Source organism: Trichomycterus rosablanca, chromosome 3, assembly GCF_030014385.1.
Source record: "Trichomycterus rosablanca isolate fTriRos1 chromosome 3, fTriRos1.hap1, whole genome shotgun sequence".
Classification (NCBI taxonomy): Eukaryota; Metazoa; Chordata; class Actinopteri; order Siluriformes; family Trichomycteridae; genus Trichomycterus; species Trichomycterus rosablanca.
Window position 1 is genome coordinate 28,964,943 of NC_085990.1, and position 23,578 is coordinate 28,988,520.

A 23,578-nucleotide genomic window follows, 5' to 3' on the forward strand; every position below is an offset into this window, starting at 1 on the left:
CAGATGATGTGTCAATGAAACGCTTGATTGGCTTTCTAACGAGTTAGTGTTTTACTTCACAACCGGGAAAAGTTTGGAGGTTTTTAATTATAAGCACATTTACAAAATAACGGATTATATTCCTAATGGGACACACGGTTATAAATTTAATAGCATCTGGAACACAAGCTAAGGTAAGCAGTATTATGGATTTTTAAGCTTTTAACTGGTACCTAAGTAAAGTAAAGGCACTAAGTAAAACAGCGAAACACAGTTGCTAATCTGTTGTTGTTTTTTCTCTGAACTTACATATTACATTTGCATTTTTAGCATTTAGCAGACACTTTTATCCAAAGCGACTTACACAATGAGCTGAACACGATGAGCAATTGAGGGCTAAGGGCCTTGCTCAGGGTATCTTTTGTAGATCATTTTTTCCCATCGTTTTTTGGGGGGTATTGAGATTTATCCGTTTTTATGGTAGGGTGGATCTCGTAGAGTTTGTTGATGGTGCAAGTTTCCAATTATATTTGCCAAGCTGCTGTGGTGTATGCTTTTATAATTGATCCGAGACCAAATGGCGGGTAGGGGCATTATTGGATCAAGGATGTTACGGCTTGCTTTGCTGTTTGTTCAGTTCCTTTAAGGCCACAGTGTCCTGAGATCCAGCAGAACTTTATGTCATGGTCACAGCTTGGTAGTTGCTTTAGTTTTTGGGTAATGATTGCTATTATCAGGTGTGAGGAATTTTGAGATGCCAAATCTCGAAGACAGGCTTTTGAATCTGTGCAGATTAGAAAGATGACCTGCTGGCTCTCTTGGATGTGGCTAAGGTAAGTTGTATGGTTTGAGTCTTTGCCGTAAAGATGGAGCAGGTAGTACCAGTAAAAGTATACAAAGTATTGGGAAATGTTCTGAATACTTTTGTGAATAAGAGATTTAAATGTTCATTCAAATTTATTTTCGAAATCTGAAAATGTGCTTTTGGATGGGCGTCCAACAAAAAACACAATTGGCTGAGTCTGAGAGTGGGAAGGTCAGGGTTTCTTCTCTCTGCGACATGCCAGCTCTGCCACTGGCCGAGCACAAACATGAGACTCTCTGTGTGGTAAACCTCATCGCTGGACAGTAAAAAAATAAGCATAGTGCTACTATTGCACAACTGTCGGAGAGGGCATGTAAGGTCTGCGGCCACCCTGTGGCAAGGGTGGGATGGTGCAAGTGGCATAGGTTTGCAATACACAAAAGAGAATTGGAAACAATTAGACTGGGGAGATAAAAGGAGAAAGTACTTATTTTTCCATATTATTTTTTCTCCCCCCAAAAGTACATTTAAAAGTGTATTTTTGGATGAAGGAGTGAAACATTACTGACAGAAACATTAAGACACTTAAGACATTCACTACAATATATAAAACACCAAAACTGGGTGTCCATCTATGTCCCTGACAAGTAGGGATGACTTTTTGGAAGATATTTGGTCAGATATGACCCAGCAGTGCGTCACTGTTGGCATTTTTGCTGTGATTTGTCATTTTTACTGATGTGGAAATAAGAGCAAATGCCTAGCCTACGGGAAGTCACTTCAAGGTCCGTATTTAAATAGAAACCCGTACTAGATAAGTGAACAACCAAAAATAATCCAGCACATATTTAGGCGTAGGCTTTAACCACTAAGCTATCTTTGCCTCCAGGTTTAATTGTATTTATTTATTTATTAGAACGTCATGTTTTACACACTTTGGTTACATTCATGACAGGACTTTTGTACCTCAAATTCACGTCACTTGCATGTTTTTGGACTGTCGAAGGAAACCGGAGCTCCCAAAGGAAACCCATGCAGAAACGGGGAGAACATGCAAACTCCACACAGAAAGGACTCGGACCGCCTGGTAATCGAACCCAGGACTTTCTTACTGTGAGGCAACACTGCTAGCCACTGAGCCACCGTGCCGGCCCCAGATTAAATTTTAAAAGATAGAAAGACAGAAATTAGTGCTGTGAGCACAAAAGGTTCGATTATTATTCCAGTCCTAGAACTTTCTGACATTACTAGGGTTTTATTAACATGTTCAAGAATTAGAGTATTGCTTTTTTACTCCACTTGAAAATTCAACAAATATGTAAATTGGCTCGGAATGGCCAAACTTTTATATTCAAGAGCATGATTATAATCAGAATACATATTTATACATTTATAATAAATAAATAGCACTGTCGCCTCACGGCAAGAAGGTTCTGGGTTCAATCTCCAGGTGAAGCGGTCCGGGTCTTTCTGTGTGGAGTTTGCATGTTCTCCCTGTGTCTGCATGGGTTTCCTCCGGGAGCTCTGGTTTCCTCCCACAGTCCAAAAACATGCAAGTGAGGTGAATTGGAGATACTAAACTGTCCATGACTGTGTTTAACATTAAACTTGTGAACTGATGAATCTTGTGTGAAGAGTAATTAACGTTTCTGTCATGAATGTAACCAAAGAGTGTAAAACATCATGTTAAAATCCTAATAAACAAACAAACACTTGGCATGCTCAAAGTAACATTAATATGAATTTAATTTTCCCCTCTTAGACACTGAGGGAAGAAATAAAAGGAGGTTACTAGTATAAAACAGCATTTGTTTCTGTACAAAAGCTTGTCTATCATTTTGATTAAATGTTCAGAGCAGAGTAAAGGTACCCAGCGTATCACTACTTTACTATGGTCAAATGCATCAGATCACAGCTTACCTGAACTGCTAATGAACAAATGGTTCCAGGTAGAGACGGGTAGACCTGCAGTTGTGCTAACACAAAGTTTTATCAGTAACTGCAGCAGCATGAGACTCTCATATGCATCTACATCAGAAGACCTCTTCCTGTTTGTCTATTTTAGTGGTCGCTAACAAAAGCACACAGGAAATGAGGAGAAAATGCTTTGACCTTTTTTGTAGCACCACAGCGCATTGAGGTGAGAGTATGTGTTCTGATCAGATCTGAAGCTGTATGGTACTGTATGTGTTAGCTATGGGGGCCATCTGAAAGAATCGGTACCATTTCCATCCTCAAGACATTATATATATATATATATATATATATATATACAGTGTATCACAAAAGTGAGTACACCCCTCACATTTCTGCAAATATTTCATTATATCTTTTCATGGGACAACACTATAGACATGAAACTTGGATATAACTTAGAGTAGTCAGTGTACAGCTTGTATAGCAGTGTAGATTTACTGTCTTCTGAAAATAACTCAACACACAGCCATTAATGTCTAAATAGCTGGCAACATAAGTGAGTACACCCCACAGTGAACATGTCCAAATTGTGCCCAAATGTGTCGTTGTCCCTCCCTGGTGTCATGTGTCAAGGTCCCAGGTGTGAATGGGGAGCAGGGCTGTTAAATTTGGTGTTTTGGGTACAATTCTCTCATAGTGGCCACTGGATATTCAACATGGCACCTCATGGCAAAGAACTCTCTGAGGATGTGAGAAATAGAATTGTTGCTCTCCACAAAGATGGCCTGGGCTATACGAAGATTGCTAACACCCTGAAACTGAGCTACAGCATGGTGGCCAAGGTCATACAGCGGTTTCGAAGGACAGGTTCCACTCGGAACAGGCTTCGCCAGGGTCGACCAAAGAAGTTGAGTCCACGTGTTCGGCGTCATATCCAGAGGTTGGCTTTAAAAAATAGACACATGAGTGCTGTCAGCATTGCTGCAGAGGTTGAAGACGTGGGAGGTCAGCCTGTCAGTGCTCAGACCATACGCCGCACACTGCATCAACTCGGTCTGCATGGTTGTCATCCCAGAAGGAAGCTGACGCACAAGAAAGCCAGCAAACAGTTTGCTGAAAACAAGCAGTCCAAGAACATGGATTACTGGAATGCCCTGTGGTCTGACGAGACCAAGATAAACTTGTTTGGCTCAGATGGTGTCCAGCATGTGTGGCGGCGCCCTGGTGAGAAGTACCAAGACAACTGTATCTTGCCTACAGTCAAGCATGGTGGTGGTAGCATCATGGTCTTGGGCTGCATGAGTGTTGCTGGCACTGGGGAGCTGCAGTTCATTGAGGGAAACATGAATTCCAACATGTACTGTGACATTCTGAAACAGAGCATGATCCCCTCCCTTCGAAAACTGGGCCTCATGGCAGTTTTCCAACAGGATAACGACCCCAAACACAACCTCCAAGATGACAACTGCCTTGCTGAGGAAGCTGAAGGTAAAGGTGATGGACTAAACCCAATTGAGCACCTGTGGCGCATCCTCAAGTGGAAGGTGGAGGAGTTCAAGGTGTCTAACATCCACCAGCTCCGTGATGTCATCATGGAGGAGTGGAAGAGGATTCCAGTAGCAACCTGTGCAGCTCTGGTGAATTCCATGCCCAGGAGGGTTAAGGCAGTGCTGGATAATAATGGTGGTCACACAAAATATTGACACTTTGGGCACAATTTGGACATGTTCACTGTGGGGTGTACTCACTTATGTTGCCAGCCATTTAGACATTAATGGCTGTGTGTTGAGTTATTTTCAGAAGACAGTAAATCTACACTGTTATACAAGCTGTACACTGACTACTCTAAGTTATATCCAAGTTTCATGTCTATAGTGTTGTCCCATGAAAAGATATAATGAAATATTTGCAGAAATGTGAGGGGTGTACTCACTTTTGTGATACACTGTATATATATATATATATATATACGTAATTTAAAACATTAATAAAAACTCACTAAAACACTGAATTTGTATTTTTTTTTTATGTCCCCACTCTCTAACACTACACATTACAATAAAATAAATGAGTAAATATTTGCTGATGCTTTTTTCCTTAGATTGTTTGGTGACTCCATATCCTATCTATCTTTTTATTATTTATGTTTCATAAAAAAATTATAATAATGAGATAAAATATGTATTTACTTATTTATAAGGATTTTAACAGCATGTTTTACACACTTTGGTTACATTCATGACATGACAGGTGGTTACACAAGATTCATCAGTTCAAGTCTTTAATGTTAAACACAGTCATGGACAATTTTGTATCTCCAATTCACTTGCATGTCTTTGGACTGTGGGAAGAAACCGAAGCTTCCAGAGGAAACCCACACAGACACGGGGAGAACATGCAAACTCCACACAGAAAGGACCCAAACCGCCCCCACCTGGGGATCGAACCTAGGACCTTTTTGCTGTGAGGCGACAGTGCTACCCACTGGCCCATGGTGACGCCCCATTGTATGTATACATGTATATGAAAATTTTACTTTAAAATTGAGCAAAGTGCCCTGCACATTAATTTAATTGCAAATTTAGGATATATAATTAAACACATTAATAAAAACACCCTATAACACTAAAACATGGGTATTGTTTGGTAACTCCATATCCCATCTATGTTTTTAATATTTATAATATGTATATTTCATATTATTATAATAAGGTTAAAATATTTATTTATAAGGATTTTAACAGCATGTTTTACACACTTTGGTTACATTCATGACAGGACAGGTAATTACTGGTTACACAAGATGTGTCAGTTCAAGTCTTTAATGTTAAACACAGTCATTTACAATTTTGTATCTCCAATTCACCTCATTTGCATGTCTTTGGACTGTGGGAGGAAACCGGAACGCCCGGAGGAAACCCACATAGACACGGGGAGAACATGCAAACTCCACACAGAAATGACCTGGACCGCCCCACCTGGGGATCGAACCCAGGACCTTCTTGCTGTGAGGCGACAGTGCTACCCACTGGCCCACGGTGACGCCCCATTGTATGTATACATGTATATGAAAATTTTACTTTAAAATTGAGCAAAGTGCCCTGCACATTAATTTAATAGCAAATTTAGGATATATAATTTAACACATTAATAAAAACACCCTATAACACTAAAACGGGATTTTTTCATGTCCTCACTCTCTAACATGACACTTTACAATGAAATATAATAAGTAAAATCATTAAGATTGTTTGGTAACTCCATAGCCCATCTATGTTTTTAATATTTATAATATGTATATTTCATATTATTATAATAATAAGGTTAAAATATTTATTTATTTATTAGGATTTTAACAGCATGTTTTACACACTTTGGTTACATTCATGACATGACAGGTGGTTACACAAGATTCATCAGTTCAAGTTTAATGTTAAACACAGTCATGGACAATTTTGTATCTCCAATTTACCTCACTTGCATGTGTTTGGACTGTGTGAGGAAACCGAGCTCCCGGAGGAAACCCACACAGACACGGGGAGAACATGCAAACTCCACATAGGAAGAACCTGGACCGCCCCACCTGGGGATCGAACCCAGGACCTTCTTGCTGTGAGGTGACAGTGCTACCCACTGAGCCACCGTGCCGCCCGTAATTGTTTGGTGACTCAATGTCCCATCTATGTTTTTATTATTTATGTTCCATAAGAAATGTATAATAATGTGATTAAAATACATGTTTTGGTCATGTCCTCAGGTTTTCATTCGGTCCCATTACCCTAACCTATTCATCCTTCTGAAAACAAGTCACATTTTCAAAAAAACCATTTACATTACCTGTATCTACTGAAGGCCACGGGAAGACCAAAAGTAAGTTCTCCCTTTTTTCCTCCTGTATGTTTGATACTATTGTTACTATTGTAACAGTAATTTTTTACTGTTAAAAACTCTGTTATGATGCTTATAGTCCTGTTACAGATATACAGCCTTCATCTACTTAGAAACCTTGTAAAAGTTAAAAAGATTGGCCTGAGATTGACCAATACACATTCTGAGTAGTTAAGTATGTGTGTTAATGGATTCAGTGTTGAACAAAGATAAAAAATGAAGTTTAATTTCATCGAGTTACTACACGCAAATGCCAACAATTCGGTGGAATGGCCCATATAAAAAAAATCAAACAGCAACCAGCGACATGGAGAAGAGCTTTACCTAAAGTGTCCTTGAGGTTCCTGACGATTGAGCCTTTCCTGGCACTGTTTTTTCTCTCTACGTAGTTGGATGGCACAAACCCTGTCTTGTTGGTTGCGTTGCGGACTCGCCACCAGGATTTCGAGTCATCCAGCAGCCAGAGACGCTCATTCTTTTTAATGTCCAGCTCCTGGTCCTGCTGGGCAATGTAATCAAACTTGGCGATTACAATCACCTCTTCCGTCATCTTGGGCTGTCTTTAACACTAAAGTGGAGACAATACGCAACCAAGAGGAATTTAAATCAGCCAAAAAAGACGTGGTTTTCAAAACACTACAGCAGAATGCACAAACAGCGAACTAGGCTGAATAAGTCACGATAATATTCAGGTCCTACTTCAGATAACAGGCAGCTAACTGGATATAAAAGTAACTGCTTAAGACTAGCTAGGAATCTGGAAATTAACACTGATTTATGCTTCTCAAACAAGCACAATGTTAAATTATTGGGTTTTTTTTTTCCTCATTTTGGCTGCTCCCAAACTTAGTTACCACAGCAGAACGTTCAGGTTTGGATACACGAACTGGTACAGTTTGTACCAAGGTTCATCAAAAAGTTTCCACACTTTTTTTTTTAACTCTGTTTATTAAGAATTTCAAAAACAAATGACATCACTTTTCTACATAGTCACTTTTCGATTCCTTTTTTCCTAGCGTTGTACCAACATTTTTATGCCATCAGCAAAAAAAGTTTTTGGTTGAGCGTGTAGCCACTGATGCACCGCTGCTTTCACATCATCATCACATGAAAATCTTCTTCCCCTTAAGGCTCTGAGTGGTCTAAAATGGTGAAAATCAGATGGCACTAAATCCAGACTATAAGCTCTCTTCTCAGTCTCTCAGAACCCTCACCGTTTCCAATCAAAATCTAGCAGTGCTGAAACTTTTTGAAGATCCATCAAAACATCTGTCCAGTTAAATGCATTCTGATAACTTATAGGGAAAGTAAACCCAAGACTTGAAGACAGAACCTGATGTTCTACAGTGCCAGGCCTGGTGACAGGTGATGGATAGAAAATGACTGCTTCAGTGCCCTTATAGTGTTACATCATTGTTGCAAAGATCTCTCGTCCATAAGAACCACATAAAGCCTTAAGCAGTCCCGAGATGAACTTTGAAAATGTAAAACAAAGTTGAATAACTGGCACGCAGTTAGAGAATCAGATAAACACTTACCTGTGCTGCATCAAAGCTGTCAGCGACAAAATTGTGACGTCCAAATGAACACCTGAAAAACAAGGAAAGAGGAACTGTTAACGTTGTCTGAAATGTTATCTAATTAAGTCAAGTTTGTTAATAATGCACCTTCAGACATTGAGTGTCAGCCAAGGTACTGAACAATAAAACCATGACAATAATATAACAAATGAGTCATAAAAGAATAATAAATGTTAAATTAAGATATAATGGGGGCAAATAAAGTAATATTTATAAGCTTGAGCTTCACCATAGAAAGCCTTTAGTACAAGTAATAAAACTCTAAACTCAACGTGATATTTTACTGGTAGCTAATGGAAGGAGGCCAATACAGGCGAGGTGCGCTTTTTTCATTGTACTTGTGAGTAACCAAGTGGCCGCATTTTAAACCAGCTGCAAGTGGGATGAAGTAGACTGACAGATCCCAAGATAAAGAAAGTTGCAATATGATCTTGATATAAGATCAGATAAAGGCATGGATAACATTTCAAATCCTTAGATAAAGTTTGCTGATAGTTGCCTCTTGCTATTTGTTATTGAATTTAGGTTTGGAATAAAAAGTGACACCAAGATTCTTAACATGGCCATGCACACCTACAAAGAGCGATCCCAAATTGTTAGCTGTTGCTTTCAGGGTGTCAGAATGGTCAAATATGATGACTACCGTTTTGTCGTTGTTTAACTGAATGAGGGTTTTTGACATGCAGCATTAAGACCAGCAATAAGCTGGAGATGCCTGACTCACACCAAAAAGACAGATACCATATCAGTTTATTAATTTCATTTATTAGGATTTTAAGGTCATGTTTTACACACTTTAGTTACATCATAACAGGACAGGTAATTACTAGTAACACAAGACTCATCAGTTCAGGTTTAATAAATTTTGTTTCTCCAATTCACCTCACTTGCATGTTTTTATACTGTGGGAAAAAACTGGAGCTCCCGGAGGAAACCCACACAGACATGGGGAGAACATGCAAACTCCACACAGTAAGAACCTGGACCGCTCCACCTGGGAATCAAACCCAGGACCTTCTTGCTGTAAGGCGACAGTGCTATCCACAGAGCCGAAACACATCTAAGTCACTGAGTTAAGTATGTCACCCCTTATAACTATACAGCTATATACACTGATCAGCCATAACATTAAAACCACCTCCTTGTTTCTACACTCACTGTCCATTTTATCAGCTCCACTTACCATATAGAAGCACTTACTGGTATGAGTGGATAAGCTGATGGAGTTTTTAAACACCTCACTGTCACTGCTGGACTGAGAATAGCCCACCAACCAAAAACATCCAGCCAACAGCGCCCAGTGGGCAGCGTCCTGTGACCACTGATGAATATCTAGAAGATGACCAACTCAAACAGCAGCAATAGATGAGCGATCGTCTCTGACTTTACATCTACAAGGTGGACCAACTAGGTCGGAGTGTCTAATAGAGTGGACAGTGAGTGGACACGGTATTTAAAAACTCCAGCAGCACTGCTGTGTCTGATCCACTCATACCAGCACAACATACACTAACACACCACCACCATGTCAGTGTCACTGCAGTGCTGAGAGTGATCCACCACCCAAATAATACCTGCTCTGTGGTGGTCCTGTGGGGGTCCTGATCATTAAAGAACAGGGTGAAAGCAGGCAAATAAAAGTATGTAGAGAAACAGATGGACTACAGTCAGTAATTGTAGAACTACAAAGTGCTTCTATATGGAAAGTGGAGCTAATAAAATGGACAGTGAGTGTAGAAACAAGGTGGTTTTAATGTTATGGCTGATCAGTAGCAATACAGTATAATGACAAATCCCTCAAAACAATAAACATTAGATATGTAAACACATTTTATCATGTAATATTACATTACAATTAATAATGGAATATTAAAAAAGTAGTAATGAATATTTTGATATTTTAATTTATGTATACAGTGTGCATGTATACGAGGACACACAAAGAGTCTGAGACCACATGAGACTTGGTCATGTGCTTTTGATTGCTCAACATTCTCCTTCTGGGTTTTCTGGCAGACAGCACAGCGGTTATGTCAGCCTGCAGAAATTTGTGATGATTCAGCACTGTACGTTAAAATGAGCCTTAAAAATTATACTGTGGGCACTCAAGTGGTGCAGTGAATTCACATTTGTTTGGGGGTGGGGGGTGGTCACATGGAGCTTAGCGTGGCTCTGCGTACATTATACTGCTGTGTGTGAGCCCTACACTAACAGATGATAAAAAGTGACAACTGACTAGACATGTCAAAGCAGATGTGTGGTGATCTGGCTTTCCTTAATCAAATAGGGGTTGTACACAGTCGAGTCACATTATTATGACCACCAGCTAAAATCCAGAGTAACCGCCGTGTGCATCATGGACGACAGCTAGATGAGCCGGGCGTGACGCAATCAGGTCCTAGTAGGTAGTCACAGGTATCTGGAGTCATGCTGACTGCAGTGCATCCCATGGCTGCTGGAGGGTGGATTGGAGGACGATCCATAGAGCGAACACAACGATCAAGGTGGTCCCAGAGATGCTCAGTTGGGTTAAAGTCAGGGGAATTAGGGGGCCAGGGTAGTACTTGGAAGTCTTGGTCATGCTCGTCCAATCAATGTCGGACATTTCTAGCCATGTGACATGTCGAGTTGTCTTGCCGGAAGCTTCTATCCGTCCCAGGGAAGACAATTTTATCCCAGACAGCCTATCGCACACCTTATATACTCACCAAGCCAGCTCATTAACCATGACTTCCTTCATGAGCTATGTTCTGTCGCTGTCGAAAGTAGGAAGTGGTCATAATAATGTGACTCTTGCAAGCCATTTCCAGGTTTCAGTTCAACCATTAGACAACCAGGTGGCAAAGCAAGCTGAAAATGGGACGAATCAAAAAAGATGACCTAAGTCAGTCCTCTGTTGTCCGATCTTTTGCAATCCTCAGCCTAGCTTTGTGCGACTTCACCCATGTCCATCGTGTCCATACTAGCTTGTTTCAAACTGTCCTCACTTTGCACTTGATCGCAGAAGCCTTTTGTCTTTCTTTTTGTAGGTCGCTTGATATCATAAGGTTGCTGAGTGACATTTAAATGAGCTGGTGGTCAACCCAGTCAGTGGAGAGTCATCTACCTTTTCTAATTCAATGTTTGCTTTTTGATCTTTTTATGAACTGCCAGCTTCAAAATTTTAGGAATGGATGCAACTTGGTGTTGACTGTTAAGTCTTGAATTGAATGATAGAATAAATGGAAGCTACAATACACAGCACAGCCTACCCTAACAGTTACGTAAACACTTGTCCGTGTTTTGACACACCATCCTCTACATCCACATAATCGGTTGGGAGTTTTCCAAACTCAGTTACCGGAGTCGTGTTTTTAGCTGCTTTAGACTTCGACATCTTGGCCATTTTGTATAACTGATTGCGTGTAACTGAGCATCTTTAGAGTTTGCAGAGTTTATAAAATAAGAAATAAATTATACATAGACAAACTATCGGGAGTATAATACTTTACTGGCTTGTTCTTTTAAGGCGCAGCACAGACTACACAGAGATGATCACATGTGTAGAGAAGCACACTTTATAGAATCCCTAAAGGGACAAAATGCACTCAATACTTAAACACATACATCAAACATTGTCAGCACACTACACCAGGGGTTTTCAACCTTTTTGGACATGCGCCCCCCTTTGTGTGCCAACCGTGAACTTGCGGCCCACCCTCCCTACTCGGACTTGGGCCTCAACCCCCCCACCCCGTAAACCATCGCACAGAAACCATTGCGAAAGCTCTTGACAACCTAAAATAACAATTTATGTTGTGCACATCATACATACAATGCAATTTTGCTGATTACTTCAAAAAGATAATACAAGCCACTCAGGTGGCACAGCGGTAAAAAGCACACGCTGCAACCAGAGCTGGATCTCGAATACATGATATCGAATCCAGCTCTGCCTTACCGGCTTGAGGCTGAGTGGCAATATGAACGATTGGCCTGTTGTTCAGTTGGATGTGGGTCTCTCTGTCAAAATGGTGCAATTACGACCTCTGCAGGCTGATTAGAGGCGCCTACACAGAGATGAGGAAGGAGTGCTCTTAGGGTGTCTCTCCGCATGCAATGCTGTGTGGCACAACACTCATCAAAGTGTAGGTGATGCATACGGCTTGCTGCTCATACAGTGTATCACAAAAGTAAGTACACCCCTCACATTTCTGCAAATATTTCATTATATCTTTTCATGGGACAACACTATAGACATGAAACTTGGATATAAGTTAGAGTAGTCAGTGTACAGCTTGTATAGCAGTGTAGATTTACTGTCTTCTGAAAATAACTCAACACACAGCCATTAATGTCTAAATAGCTGGAAACATAAGTGAGTACACCCCACAGTGAACATGTCCAAATTGTGCCCAGTGTCAATATTTTGTGTGACCACCATTATTATCCAGCACTGCCTTAACCCTCCTGGGCATGGAGTTCACCAGAGCTGCACAGGTTGCTACTGGAATCCTTTTCCACTCCTCCATGATGACATCACGGAGCTGGTGGATGTTAGACACCTTGAACTCCTCCACCTTCCACTTGAGGATGCGCCACAGGTGCTCAATTGGGTTTAGTCCATCACCTTTACCTTCAGCTTCCTCAGCAAGGCAGTTGTCATCTTGGAGGTTGTGTTTGGGGTCGTTATCCTTTTGGAAAACTGCCATGAGGCCCAGTTTTCGAAGGGAGGGGATCATGCTCTGTTTCAGAATGTCACAGTACATGTTGGAATTCATGTTTCCCTCAATGAACTGCAGCTCCCCAGTGCCTGCAGCACTCATGCAGCCCAAGACCATGATGCTACCACCACCATGCTTGACTGTAGGCAAGATACAGTTGTCTTGGTACTTCTCACCAGGGCGCCGCCACACATGCTGGACACCATCTGAGCCAAACAAGTTTATCTTGGTCTCGTCAGACCACAGGGCATTCCAGTAATCCATGTTCTTGGACTGCTTGTCTTCAGCAAACTGTTCGCGGGCTTTCTTGTGCGTCAGCTTCCTTCTGGGATGACGACCATGCAGACCGAGTTGATGCAGTGTGTGGCGTATGGTCTGAGCACTGACAGGCTGACCTCCCACATCTTCAACCTCTGCAGCAATGCTGGCAGCACTCATGTGTCTATTTTTTAACGCCAACCTCTGGATATGACGCCGAACACGTGGACTCAACTTCTTTGGTCGACCCTGGCGAAGCCTGTTCCGAGTGGAACCTGTCCTGGAAAACCGCTGTATGACCTTGGCCACCATGCTGTAGCTCAGTTTCAGGGTGTTAGCAATCTTCTTATAGCCCAGGCCATCTTTGTGGAGAGCAACAATTCTATTTCTCACATCCTCAGAGAGTTATTTGCCATGAGGTGCCATGTTGAATATCCAGTGGCCAGTATGAGAGAATTGTACCCAAAACACCAAATTTAACAGCCCTGCTCCCCATTCACACCTGGGACCTTGACACATGACACCAGGGAGGGACAACGACACATTTGGGCACAATTTGGACATGTTCACTGTGGGGTGTACTCACTTATGTTGCCAGCTATTTAGACATTAATGGCTGTGTGTTGAGTTATTTTCAGAAGACAGTAAATCTACACTGCTATACAAGCTGTACACTGACTACTCTAAGTTATATCCAAGTTTCATGTCTATAGTGTCGTCCCATGAAAAGATATAATGAAATATTTGCAGAAATGTGAGGGGTGTACTCACTTTTGTGATACACTGTATGTCGGAGGGGATGTGGGTTAGCTTCGATCTCCTCAGTCAGGGCAGGGTTCGGCATAGGCAGAGAGGAAGCACGATGCAAATTGAACGTGCTAAAGGGGGAGAAAAGGGAAAAAAAAAAAAAAAAAAAATACAGCCCGATCCCATCTGAACCTATTCTATGAGCACATTATATGTGTTCACTTTTGTAAATTGTAAGCAGTTCTTGATTTTGATGTAGATGAGAGCAGAAAACGTTACTTCACAGAGCCAAGTAGAGGCAAAAGTACATCAGTTGCTAAATTTGTTAGTTCAAGATACTCTGCTTTGACGGGCAGAAAACTTTTAGCTCCACAGACAGAACGAGTCTGACTCGGCTATCGCTCTGTGGTAATAGCAGTTTAATTAAGCCTGAGCTTTTTACGGTAAGCGAGTCACACAAAATGTTCCAGTAGCTGGTGTTTATTTGAAACTGCAGCATTCATTAATAACAGTAAAAAAGAAAAGAAACTTACGCTTTGCCTTATATGAATCGACTCCTGACTCACTTATATCGATACTGTGAACAGAGCATCTCTCTTAGACACACACACGTCCTATAACAACAGTCGTTGCTTTTGTCACCGCTTTATCTTCACTGTTAGCCCTATTTTTCAGACTGAACTGGATAACATTAAGGGTGTGTTCGAAAAGCTAGCTCTCTCTCTACATAGGAAGTATTTTACCTCATCCTGTGTGTGCTCCCGAGAAAGAGGCTGTTCGAAATCCTAGATGCCGTAATATCCTCACTACTGAGGCATCTTAATATTTCAATGTTATTTTGACTTAAGAACGAGTGAGCGTCCGACGCTGCCTTAGTGATCAAGGCAATCCCAGAATTCATTGCGGGTCGGGTTCTCTTCTCTCACAGAAAACTAAACATGGCTGACGGTGCGGACAAACGAACGGAGTTATTTTCAAACGTAAATAAAATATTACTGATTTTTAACTTGTATAAACTTGTACCGAGTGTTTTTATTTGCAAGTTCGGGCTTGTCAGGAAATGTAACCGTTATCGGTACAAGAAGGGAGGCTATATTGACATGTTAGAGTGCTGTGCTACCTCAATCCATTGGTTTTAATGGCAAGATGCTAAATGCTAAACCCGATAAAAAAGCTGTCTAATAACCTGTAGCGCGTTTGAATAACCTGCCTTATAAGTCATTGACTTATTAGAATCCTCTCTACTGAGGTAGCTGCCTATGTAGACAGTAAGACAGCAAGGCAGCTCCCTAGGTTTTCGAACACACCCTAAATGTGCGTGGTCAGCAAGACTAATCAAATATGTCTCCTGTGGGTAAAAAAATTAATTGCTTTAGTTTTAGAAGTAAAAAAAAAAATCTCGCAATGCCACGCCCCCTGGTAAGGCACTCGCGCCCTCCCCCCAGGTTGAAAACCCCTGCCCACAGAAAAGTCTGGTACACTAATTTAATTGCTGTATGATTGCTAGGACCGCCTCATGTTGCATATTGCGCCTCATATTTCACAGGCTACGCGAATGAAAAAATGTTAAATCCCCCAAACACGAACCTTAAATTTTACAGCAAATAGCATATAACACGGGAAACGGCTCATATCACTGTCTGTGACACGATTTTCACAACCGTGAGTCAGGTAGGGCCTTACTTATGAGGTACTACCAACACTGTCATTCTTACCCACCTAGTCCCATTACAAGAGGACAGCAATAAGCACAGCAGTTGTTATTAAACTTAGGATATAGTTCAGGTGATCATTTAATAGCCACATGGGATTGGGAGTACTTTGGAAAACAGTCATTTAAAACAATCTACTGATGTGTCACAAAACACAACCTGAAACTCTATGATGCATATATTATCAGAAATACAAGAGATTTTGGACCCAAGCCAATCTTAGCCAGACCAAAAGACATTTACATTTTCAGCGTTTAGCAGATGCTTTTATTAAAGTGACTTACACAAGTGGAAACGTGTGCTGTGGTTAGAAGAGTCTATGTATTCCTTTAAACCAGTGCAAAAACCAATACATCAATGTCCACAGTATGAGTGACTTGCACATGTGTGAGGGTACCACTGATGCAGAGGCATATTCTGGTATTTCTGCACGACATATGCTGCAATCAAGGTCCCGTCTTTTTCTGGGAGGTGCAACAATTGTGTCCTCAGTTAGTAAACATGTCTTTGTTTCAATTCTTTGAGTCTGTTACAGGCATTAAATTATACATTTGTTTGTCAGTGAAAACATTGGACCTTTAATTCCATTTTAAGAAATGTCTTACATTTTCTGGAGATGGGGTTTGTGTATTTACACTGCCTGGCCAAAAAAAAGGTCACACACTCTAATATTTGGTTGGAGCGCCTTTAGCTTTGATTACGGCACAAATTTGCTGTGGCATCTTTTCCACAAGCTTCTGCATGTCATGTCACAACATTTATTTCTGTCCAGAGTTGCATTAATTTTTCCCCAAGATCTTGTATTGATGATGGGAGATTTGGACCACTGCGTAAAGTCTTCTCCAGCACATCCCAAAGATTCTCAATGGGGTTCAGGTCTGGACTCTGTGGTGTCTCGTGCTCCCTGATGGAATAACCTGGTCGTTCAGTATATTCAGGTAGTCAGCTGACCTCATTCTTTGGGCACATAACGTTGCTGAACCTAGACCTGACCAACTGCAGCGACCCCAGATCATAGCACTGCCCCCACAGGCTTGAGTTCAATCTTTATGCTCCCTAGCAAATTAAAGCCGTTTTTTCCGGTTAGCCTCACTGACAAGTGGTTTTCTTAAGGCTACACAGCTGTTTAGTCCCAATCCCTTGAGTTCCCTTCACATTGTGTGTGTGGAAATGCTCTTACTTTCACTATTAAACATCTCCCTGAGTTCTACTGTAGTTTTACTATGATTTGATTTCACCAAACGTTTAAGTGATCGCCGATCACGATCATTCAAGATTTTTTTCCGACCACATTCCTTCCTCAAAGATGATGTTTCCCCACTGTCCTTCCACTTTTTAATAATGCGTCGGACAGTTCTTAACCCGATTTTAGTAGTTTCAGCTTCTCCTTAGATGTTTTCTCTGCTTGATGCATGCCAGTAATTTGACCCTTCTGAAACAGATTAACATCTTTTCCACGACCACAGGAATGTGTCTTTTGACATGGTTGTTTAACAAATGAGAAGCTACTCACTGCATCAGTTAGGGTTAAATAACTTGTTGCCAGCTGAAACAATCACCCATGCAGTAATTATCCAATGGGAGGCTCTTACCTATTTGCTTAGTTAAATCCATGTGGTGACCTTTCTTTTGGCCAGGCAGTGGTATGTGTACACAGATCAGGCATAACATTTTGAACACCTCCTTGTGACTACACTCACTGTCCATTTTATCAGCTCCATTTACCATATAGAAGCACTTTGTAGTTCTACAATTACTGACTGTATTACTGACTGTAGTCCATCTGTTTCTCTACATGCTTTATTAACCTGCTTTCACCCTGTTGTTCAATGGTCAGGACCCCCACAGGACCACTACAGAGTAGGTATTATTTAGGTGATGGATCATTCTCAGCACTGCAGTGACACTGACATGGTGGTGGTGTGTTAGTGTGTGTTGTGCTGGTATGAGTGGATAAGACACAGCAATGCTGATGGAGTTTTTAAACACCTCACTGTCACTGCTGGACTGAGAATAGTCCAACCAAAAACATTTCTGACTTTACATCTACAAGGTGGACCAACTAGGTAGGAGTTTAGACACTCAGAGTGGACAGTGAGTGGACATGATATTTAAAAACTCCAGCAGCTCTGCTGTGTCTGATCCACTCATACCAGCACAACACACACTAACACACCACCACCATGTCATTGTCACTGCAGTGCTGAGAATGATCCACCACCTAAATAATACCGGCTCTGTAGTGGTCCTGGGAGAGTCCTGACCATTAAAGAACAGCATGAAAGGGGGCTAACAAAGTGTGCAGAGAAACAGATGGACTACAGTCAGTAATTGTAGGACTACAAAGTGCTTCTATATGGTAAGTGGAGCTGATAAAATGGACAGTGAGTGTAGAAACAAGGAGGTGGTTTTAATATTATGGCTGATCTGTGTATATACATATGTATGCATGCATGTATGTATGTAAACTTTGTTCTTGTAAAAGCTAGTTCCCAAACATATAATTTGTCAGTCTTTATGCAAAGCAGTGATCATTTGTGAAGCTAATGAAATTAAAATGATTGAGAATCCTGACTCTAAGCCATAATCTTCTTGTGATTTCTGTTTCCATGTGAGAACTCTTTATTGCCAAAACAAAGATGATATCACCAGAAGACACAAAACCAAGCGTTCAAGAGAGAAACATGATCAAAGGCAGCACAGATATGAAGAATTAGCTGCAGGCCAAGTTGTACAGCATTGCGAAAAAGAAAAAAGAAAAAAAAACACTAAACTAACTTGGTCTCCACGTCATGCTCCCCAGGGTTAAAATGTTAGTGCTAAATGGAGACATTATGAGTACATAAATTACACTCTCAAATACCAGATGTGACCAGCAGACACCAGCTAACAAATGTGGGTCACACCATGAGCAAAACCCACAGAAACACAAAACAAGATTTTATCAGTGGTGTAACAACTACTTATAATAATAGTACTTTACTTGAGATTTTACATTTCTGTCAACTTTCACTCCACTACCATTCCCAAATAAAATGTATACTTTTACTTAGGGCTGGCTCGATACCACTTTGTCTGATACCAACACTGCAAATTGAGTATCTGCCGATACCGATACCAATCCCATAGCGTCATTTCTCCTCTCAAACAACTAAGCAGTAATAGTACATGTCTCAATGCACCATGGTTAAACTAGCTATCTAAATAACAATGCTCAGACTGTGAAACAAATATTCTAAAGGGACAAATACAGAACCTACAACATCACACTTATACAAAACTGCTGTTTTTATTTTTACTTTTACACACAGAACATTTAGCAGCATTTTTGGCTTGTTTAACAAAAGTGTCTACAATTGAAAGATGTGGATGTCAATCGAACGCGACAGACCAAATAGAATTGACGCAGTGCTTGGTTGAGAATTTTCGTTAAAGCTCTGTCACGTTTGCCGCTCAGGTGGCGCAGAGGTAAAAACACACGCTGCAACCAGAGCTGGGATCTCGAATACATCGTATCGAATCATTAAAAAAAAAAAAAAAAAAAAAGTTCTGTCACGTGTTTAGATTATTAAAAACCAAAGCACGCTTATTAAAAAACCCTGCTGGATTTTGAAGAGGACGTCTGTGGCTAAACGGGAAACGGTGTGGTTTGTTTTATTTCATAACACTAATGGATTAATCGTTGAGGATGCGAGAGATCTCCAAGCCGGAACAAGATAGGTTTTCTTTATATCAGGTGAGCAATTTATCATTAATAAAGCGATTTTTATTGTGTTTAAACAGTGTTTTTAGATGTGGCAGTAGTAGATGATTTTTTTAAAATGCTAAACGTTTAAGTAGATCAGTGTGTTTTAATTTCTGAGTGGCCTTATTTACATTAAGTGTTATTTACATTAAGCAACAGTATGGATCGAATCGGATTACACGTTTTGTCCTTCCACTGTCTGATCCAGTGATTTGGGCCAATATCAGACCGATACCGAGTATCGGATCGGTGCACTCCTACTTTTAATTAATTACATTTGCTTTTTTGTTACTCATTGCTTAGGGTGACCATAGGTCCTCTTTTTCCAGGGCATAATCAATGTCAAACACAGTCATGGACAATTTTGTATCTCCAATTCACCTCACTTGCATGTCTTTGGACTGTGGGAGGAAACCGGAGCTCTGGACACGGGGAGAACATGCAAACTACACACAGAAAGGACCTGGGCCGCCCCACCTGGGGATCGAAGCCAGGACTTTCTTGCTGTGAGGCGACAGTGCTACCCACTGAGCCACCGTGCCACCCAAACACAACTAAATAACCAAGAAGAGACAACTGGACATTTTGCAGCACATACTAATAATTTAAACTGACTTAAAAGCTGTGGGGGTTGTGCAAGTGACAGCATAATCAGGAACTGGGAATAACTAGACTGGTAAATAAAGGGATGGAAAAAAAGTTAAGGCAAAGATAAAGTAAAACGGTATCATGGTCAAAATGTAAAAATGGCAATGTATCATTAGAAAACCCATACATAAACAGAAAATTCATACATAGTCAATGTCTTTAAATTGTAGAGGTTGTTAAAAATATATGAAACCAAATTACACCACAAATCTAGAGTTAAGCTCTTTAAAAATAGCTAATCTGCTATAAATGTGTGCACACATATTATAAAATTCTTTATTAGAATATGAAGAGTTGAATAGGATTAATGAGTTCTAGTTCTACCCGAGTTATTAATGATTGTTTACACATGAGCACTTCTAATGAGTGATGCTTCAAATACCAAGCCTGCAGCCTTCTCTGAAGTTAACACACTCCAACAAGATTTAAAACCATCTCTGTGCCTTTGCGGAGAAGATCTTGTGACACAACCACCCTCCTTTAATACCCATAACATGGCTGACATCATGTCCTGTGTGAACTCCGATGGCTCCAAAGTCTCGATGGTCGACTATGCTAGCCCACCACCACCACCACCAAGATCCGGCTTTGTTTATTCATAGTTTTTCACATTTGTCATTTTCATAACAGGAACTGCATTTTGTGCTTGTTTCTTAAAGGTCTTATGGATGCGTTTAATCTTGTATTGTTGAGTAATTTGAGAATTATTACTGTACAATCTTGAGTGAGGATTTAGCCTAATGATCTAAATCTGAGTCTACACAGACAAAAACAGCAGTACCTAAGAATGGAGTCCTGCGATGGATTGGTACCCTGCCCGTCTAAGGTATTTCTGCAGTGCGCTACCACAACAATCGGCCCACCACAACTCTGAACAGGAAAAAGCAGTTGATAAAAATGAAAAAAAAAAAAAAAAAAAAGCTTCTATACACGTGATCATGTCTGTGTGATCATGTCAAGTATTCTGCTCCTGATAGTTTGTCTATGTACAGCTTATTTCTAGCTTTATAAACTCAGCAACTCTAAAGACGCTCGGTTACATTAGCAATTGGTCTAAAAAAAAAGTCTAAAGCAGCTAAAAACAAGACTCATGTAACCCAGTTCGGAAAACTCCAAACCAAATCTGCGGACGCGGGTGGGGGGGGGCTGTCAAAACACGGATGAGTATTTTCATCTTTCAACTATTAAGGTAGGCTGTAAGGTGTATTGTACCTAGGGATGGAGCCCTGTGATAGATTGGTACCCTGCCTGTCTAGGGTATTTCTGCCTTGCGCCACCACAACAATCGGCCCACCACAACTCTGAACAGGAAGAAGCAGTTGATAAAAATTGCAGCTCAGGTGGCAAAATACAGTAGCACACCAGAGCTGGGATTTCGAATACATCGTATCGAATCTCAGCTCTGCCGTCCGGCTGAGCGGCTATATGAACAACATCTGGCTGTTGTTCATCCAGGGTGGGAGCCGGATAGGGACTTCATAACTGGTGCAATTACGACCTCTGCTGGCTGATTGATGGCGTCTGCACAGAGTGGAGGAATAATGCGATCAGGGTGTGGCTCTCCATGCACAAGGCTGATTCGCATATGAACTCGCCTCGTGCAGGTGAAAAGATGCAGTCGGCTACTGCGCACATGTCGGAGAGTGCGTGTGTCAGTTCGCTCTCCACAATCGGGGCGGGGGCCAGCACCAATAGAGAGGAAGCATAGCACAATTGTGCTAGAAATGGGGAGGAAAAAGGTTTAAAAGAAATGTTTTAAAGTTGTGGCATAGTTACAAGTTCATTCTGTGCAGCAAGAATGACTGCAATCTCTGCTTACATGCTTTTGCCTGCCTTTCTTTTAAAGTCTGCACTAATTAAATTAATTAACGCTGGGAGGCAACATTAACAAACATCAGCGCTCAGTACTAAAGAGCTGATCGACTCCAGAAAGAGAGAAGCAACAGGAAAACTCCCTCGAGCCAGCAGGCTCTCCCGATACACCACTTACTCCTACATCACGGCTTTAACAAAGCAACACAGCTCAGAACATACTGAGCTCTTCATCCTACAGCAACAGTTCACCAAAGAATCTGATCTGAGAATCCCTGGTGTGAAGTGACACTTGTGCCACACAATAGCAGTTTTACAGCAAACGTTTTGAATCAGTCCTGTTGAGTCTGGTTCTTTTCACTGTTTCCTCCTTGTAATTTTAAGGGAGTTTTTACTCATCACTGTTGCCCTCAGCTTACTCATGAGGGGTTTTTGGTGCTGGAATCTGTTCAGTCACTCTGAGACAATGTCCACTGTAAAAAGTGCTATACAAATACATTTGAAATGTATTACATTATGTACCACAAACAGCAAAACAGAAACTTGCACTCTGCAATAAGCTTCCCTTAACACAATCTCACTTTGATTCAGACAGAATCTTTTTTATGGCATTTAGCAGATGCTTTATTTTCATTTTATAGCTCTAGTTCACTAGTCTATCATTTTAATCACTGGCTACCACTGCCCCTGAGACAAGCACACTAGAGCTAATTCTGCCAAAAGAGCAGAGGAGGCGCTTGGACAAATCCTTTCATTTATCAGTAAGGCCCTACCCATTACATGGCCCTTGAAAATCGCGTCACGGACCGTGAAATGAGTCGTTTCCTGTGTAATATGCGGTTTGCTGTAAAATTCAGAATTTAAGGTTTGTGTTTAGCGATTTGACGTTTTTCATTCGCGTAGCATATGAAATATGAGGTGGGCCTAGCAATCATTAATTAAAGATAAGACTCTGTTGATCCCCTTGGGAAAATTAAGTTAGTATAACAGACTTTTCTGTGCTGAGGTGTGCTGACTGATGTATGTGTTTATGTATTGAGTGCATTTTGTCTCTTTGGGGATCCCAAGGAGGTAAATTGTGCTTCTCAACACACGTTATCTTCTCTGTGCTGCGCCTCAAAAAACATGGCAGTCAAGTATTATGTTCCTGTTAGTTTGTCTATGTAGTTTATTTCTTACTTTATTGACTCAGCAATCAGTAAAGACGCTCGATTACACTAGCAATCGGTTATACAAAATCTCCAAGATGTCGAGGTCTAAAGCAGCTAATAACTAGGGCTCGCACTGATCTGATACTCTGTATCAGTATCAGTCCGATATTGGCCCAAATTACTGGATCGGATATCGAAAGAAAAAAAATGTGTAATCCGATCCGATACTGTTGCTTAATATAAATAACACTTAATATAAATAAGGCCATTCAGAAATTAAAACACACTGATCTACCTAAACTTTTAGCATTTTAAAAAATCCTCTACTACTGCCATGTCTAAAAACACTGTTTTAAGGCATGTCGTGTAAAGTGTCTACAATTTGAAGATGTGGATGTCAATCAAACGCGATGGACCAATTAGAACTGACGCAGGGTTTGGTTGAGATTTTCCGTTATAGTTCCGTCACATTTTTAGATGATTGAAAACCAAAGCGCGCTTATTAAAAAACCTGCTGGATTTTGAAGAGGACATCTGTGGCTAAATGGGGCGGCACGGTGGCTTAGTGGGTAGCACTGTCGCCTCACAGCAAGAAGGTCCTGGGTTCGATCCCCAGGTGGGGCGGTCCGGGTC

The 23,578-nt window shown here is 40.9% G+C and overlaps 1 protein-coding gene across 1 annotated transcript in view; it reads right to left on the reverse strand.

Moving 5' to 3' along the window:
* nck1b (NCK adaptor protein 1b) overlaps window positions 1–23,578 on the reverse strand; it is a 95,888-nt gene that overhangs the window by 34,843 nt on the left and 37,467 nt on the right. The window contains exons 2-3 of the mRNA XM_062992035.1: window positions 8,128–8,179; window positions 6,914–7,157 (exon numbers count right to left, since the gene is read on the reverse strand). Coding sequence (XP_062848105.1) covers window positions 6,914–7,139 — 226 coding nt within the window. The 5' untranslated portion in view covers window positions 7,140–7,157; window positions 8,128–8,179. The remainder of the gene's footprint in view (window positions 1–6,913; window positions 7,158–8,127; window positions 8,180–23,578) is intronic.